The sequence below is a fragment of the Austrofundulus limnaeus genome, unplaced genomic scaffold (assembly GCF_001266775.1).
Source record: "Austrofundulus limnaeus strain Quisiro unplaced genomic scaffold, Austrofundulus_limnaeus-1.0 Scaffold257, whole genome shotgun sequence".
Lineage (NCBI taxonomy): Eukaryota > Metazoa > Chordata > Actinopteri > Cyprinodontiformes > Rivulidae > Austrofundulus > Austrofundulus limnaeus.
In genome coordinates, this window is record NW_013952659.1 from 344232 (window position 1) to 348614 (window position 4383).

The 4383-nt window shown below is 41.3% G+C and overlaps 1 protein-coding gene across 6 annotated transcripts in view; it reads left to right on the forward strand.

The window, feature by feature from the left end:
* Positions 1-4383, forward strand: part of LOC106526078 (tensin) — a 201182-nt gene that overhangs the window by 97782 nt on the left and 99017 nt on the right. For all 6 annotated transcript variants that reach the window (XM_014020556.1, XM_014020554.1, XM_014020552.1 and 3 more), the window contains one exon: positions 2625-2663. In XM_014020556.1, coding sequence (XP_013876010.1) covers positions 2625-2663 — 39 coding nt within the window. The remainder of the gene's footprint in view (positions 1-2624; positions 2664-4383) is intronic.

Genomic DNA, 4383 nt, shown 5'->3' on the forward strand with positions numbered 1-4383 from the left:
AACTTGGCTGGGTGATTTTTAACACATATTTCTGTGGTGTGACAACCTCAGAACACACATTTATTTTTATTTTACACGATTTTCAACGAAGTCCTACAAGCTGCTGAAATGAGCTTCATAGCGTGGCTGTGCTCACACTGCATGAAAAGTGGGATTTTCTTGGCATAGAAAATCACCGTGAAATTTGAGATTCAGGGCTGTTAGCAGGAATTTTTTTTTGTTAGAACGGAAAACTGTCGAAAACTGCTGTGAATTGATGTGGACTTCGCCCCCCCTCTCCTCAGGTCTAGGTGAGGCTTTCACATGTAAAGGCAGTTGCTGTGAGCTATACAAATGTAAATCAAGTAGGCCTACACTAGCCGTGTTTCCATAAAGGTTTTTAATGAGCATTTTGAAGTATCTCATCAGAAACGGTGGATGGAAACGGCTTGATTCGGAAAAAATTCCTCTAATTCACAAGAGTTAATGCGCTAAAAGGACAGATGGAAACACATTTTTCGAATCATTTCTGACGTAGTGAACATTTACCTCACATGTTGATCAGCTGTTCCCGCTGTCTGAAACTGGTCCGGTACCAGAGTGACTGCAGCTGGAACCTCATCCCGCTGTTGGTGTACTCTTAGTTAATCCCGTAACGTGAAAAGAATTGCGTTACTTCCTCTACGTCTCCAGACAGCATGTAACATCACCAGAACTAGTTGATATGACAGAATAATTACAACTTTCCTGAAAGAAGCAACACGTTCCTGATAACGTGTTGTGTTGTTATAATGAAATAGTAGAATCAGCAGGCAAGACACGTAGCTCAGCTTCAGTTCTCTCTTTATTCTCTTCTCTTTTCTTCTCCTTCATTCCGCTTCTTATATATACAGTCAGAGCTCCCCCTGCTGTCCTTTTCATGCAATAACAAGACATAACAACAAGCACTCAATTTCACCTAAAGAGCTCCTGTCCATCTGTCTCAGGTTAGAGGACATCATTCAGAAAATGTGTCACTATGTCACACAGACAAGTCTCTCTGATTGGTTGACGTGCCGCGTCGAGCTGCAGAAGTTCAGATTTTCCAACTCTAGAATTCGGTGTACTTGACTCGTTTTAGAGAGTTTTAGACTGATCATCTTATGATGAGTACTACGAAAATTATGGTTATTTTGGTTAAAGCTCAAAAAAATATATGGCCCTCATAAAATTGAGTGTTTATTATCTGTTAGCACTTGGAGTATATGTTAGAAATGAAAGTCAGCTACTACCTTCCAGTTTTAGTTTAATATTTGTAAATTTCACTAAGGTACTCCTATTATTATGTTACGGAGCTCGCGAGGGAACATGGGGGGGATTTTTTCTTTTGCATTCCCGCACAATACAATTGCGTTACCTCACAATATTTTGCGTTACCTCACAAAACGTTTTGCGTTACCTTGCAATACCTTCGCGTTACCTCGCAAAACTTTTTGCGTTACCTCGCAAACGTTTGCATTCCCTCGCAAAATTGTTTTGCGTTCTCACGCAAAAGTTTGTTTTGTATATGAACTGAATTAAATCAGACTTTTATTTTGAAATATCCGGTTACCAAAACAAGGATGTGTCGCCACAAGTTCGTGAAATTGACATTGATGTTGCGTGGCTGCACTGTATTAAAATATTGGCATATGACATACTTCCATGCGTGGCTGTGGGATATAGTCATTCTGAAGCTGAATTAAAGCAGTAGGCTAACTCGCTAATGGTGAACATGTGAGTTTGTTAATAAACCGGCAGGCACAACAGTGATAAACGACTTTTGTGAGGGAACGCAAAAGCTATTGCGAGGTAACGCAATACTATTGCGTGGGAACACAAAAGAAAAAAAATCTCCCATGTCCCCTCGTGGGCTCCATATTATGTTGGCTAAGAACAACTAGCTGTGGCAGCCATCTTGAGTTGCATTGACTCCAAAGGGTAATCATTGTAGAAGCTTAATAACCTTCTGTATATAACACTCGTATTACGTTTTGAATGGTCACTGGTGCCCATATCCAGCAGTCACGGTGCGAGGGGCGGGGTACACCCTGGACAGGTCGCAAGTCCATCACAGAGACACACATAGAGACAAACAACCATTCACTCTCTCACTCACACAACGCAACCCTGAAAGGAATAAGCGTGTACAGAAAATGGATGGATGGATGGATGGATGGATGGATGGATGGATGGATGGATGGATGGATGGATGACTCTAGCAACTGCTACACATTTGAGCTCAATATCTGTAAAATTGACTGAGTTAGAACTATTTTTGTATTGGTTAATGTCTATGTGGCAGCCACCTTTAATTTGGGTGATTGAAAGTTAACGAGTTGTAAATGTACATCCAGTTAATGCTTTCTGATGGTTGCATTGTAATTTGTCTATTGGTTCATGAGATATTTTGCCAACAAACAAATTTGACTCCAAATGACTTTTTCCCCATGCAGACAAAAAGGAAAATGTTGGTTTATTTATTTATTTTTTGTAGTGATAGGAAGACCGAACAGATCATATTTTACATCTTTCTGTCATGCTTCTTGGTTCATCTTTTTATTTGTCTTGATGTGCTCTTCTTGTTATATAATGTTGCTTTTTTTTGCACTTGTGTTTCTTTTCAGGTCACTACATCATGTCAGACAACCACCAACAGTGAGCCAGTGAGTATACAGTCTTTATGTCTGCTTCTCTGCTATGATTTGAGTTTATTTTTGCAGATCTGTGAGGATTATTCAGAGTTGTTGACCTCTGAGTTCCCTTTCATAATGCAAGTGTCCCTTCCTGGAATTGTTGCACACACACTGTGAGAATGCTCCGGGAAGTCAAAGGTCCACATGTATTACAGCAAACACTTCCCACTTCTTGTAAATTAAAACTCCTGTCTGCACAAGTCAAACCGTCTATCTTTAGCGTTTGTAATGATAAGGTAGAGCTGCTGGCATGGACAAATGTGGAGATAACTAATAAGCATGCCAACATGATAAGCATGAAAAGCAAAATAATGCATGCTGAAACTAGAGGGGCAACTGGAGGCACAAACACCTCCAACATCCATTTTTCTTTACACGCTTTTCCTTTCCAGGTTGTGGAGAACTGGTCCCTACTGGCAAAACGCCTTCATCCACAAAACAGAAATCCCCACCCTATACTCATTAGGACCATGTGTTGACTTCAATTAATTTCTGTAGCCTAACCCTGATCCTTACCCTAAATCTACCACCTTCTAGTACATATACTACTCTAACATTCCACCACCACCCTCTTCTCATACCTTAAGGCCTCAACATACTCCAACCGAAGCAGAATGGTCAACGCGCAGTCACGTGGTTGTTTGGCGTTTGTTTTTACACACACCTTTCATAGTTCCTGGGACACACCATGTCGGGTAGAAATGGGATAAATGGCTCTTTGAAGAGATCCAGATGTTGAGGAGCCATTTGTTTCATAGAGCCGTTCAAAAGAGCCATTCATTTTTGAACAAGTTACGTCATCACATATGACGTACATGATGATGTCATCAGGTTACGTGGGTAGAACCATGTGTTTTGTAAAGCAGAAAGCCCCTCCTCTTTCCCCCTGAGCTGCTGTCCTCCTGCGTTCTGCCAGTTTTCCGTGAAAAGGCAAAGCGGGAGCAGTTGTCTCTGTTTTCAGGATGAAATAATACAGATTATAGGAGGAATAAAAAAGTGTAACTGCAAAGAGCTTTTACTGCCTGCGACTTGGCTCCTATTGCTCGTTGTAAGGAGCCGTTCAAAAGATTTGGATGGTTTGAGAATATCACTTCAGTGGTGTCCAGTTCAATGGAAACCCTTCCTACTGCAGTATCTGTCACCGCACCGAGTTTCTTCCCGCTGGAGTCTTCAGTGTTGGGACTTCTCACCCAATGTTGATTTGTGCACAAATCTGTCGCAGTTAAAACTCTACAGTTTTTATCAGACAGATTCTTCTGTGCACAATCTCTGTTTTATCTCCATCCATTTGACTATCTTTAAATGTCTGCTTCCTGGAACAACAGTCGGCTTCTGTAAGCAAGTCATTTTATTCTTTTTGTTTATTTTTTATTTTTTAAGTGAGTGGTTGAAGCAAAACGCAGCGTCTGAGCACTTTCAGCATGAACAAACACTCCCACGTACTTCTGACCAATCACACAATAAGTTCTTCTGTGGAAGGGGTGGAAAGTCCCACCGGCGGGTTGTGACAAAAGAGATGGTAGAGTCGACGCTGAGAAATAATTTTCGTCATGAAACTGTGACAATTTCTGCAGTTCGGCGGGAGTGTGAAGTAGGCTTTAGTCCTACCCCCCACCCCCCCTCCCCCATATTAGGACCCTTCTTTGGTCCCCATAATGCTACTGGCCTTGATTAGATAGATGTTTATTCC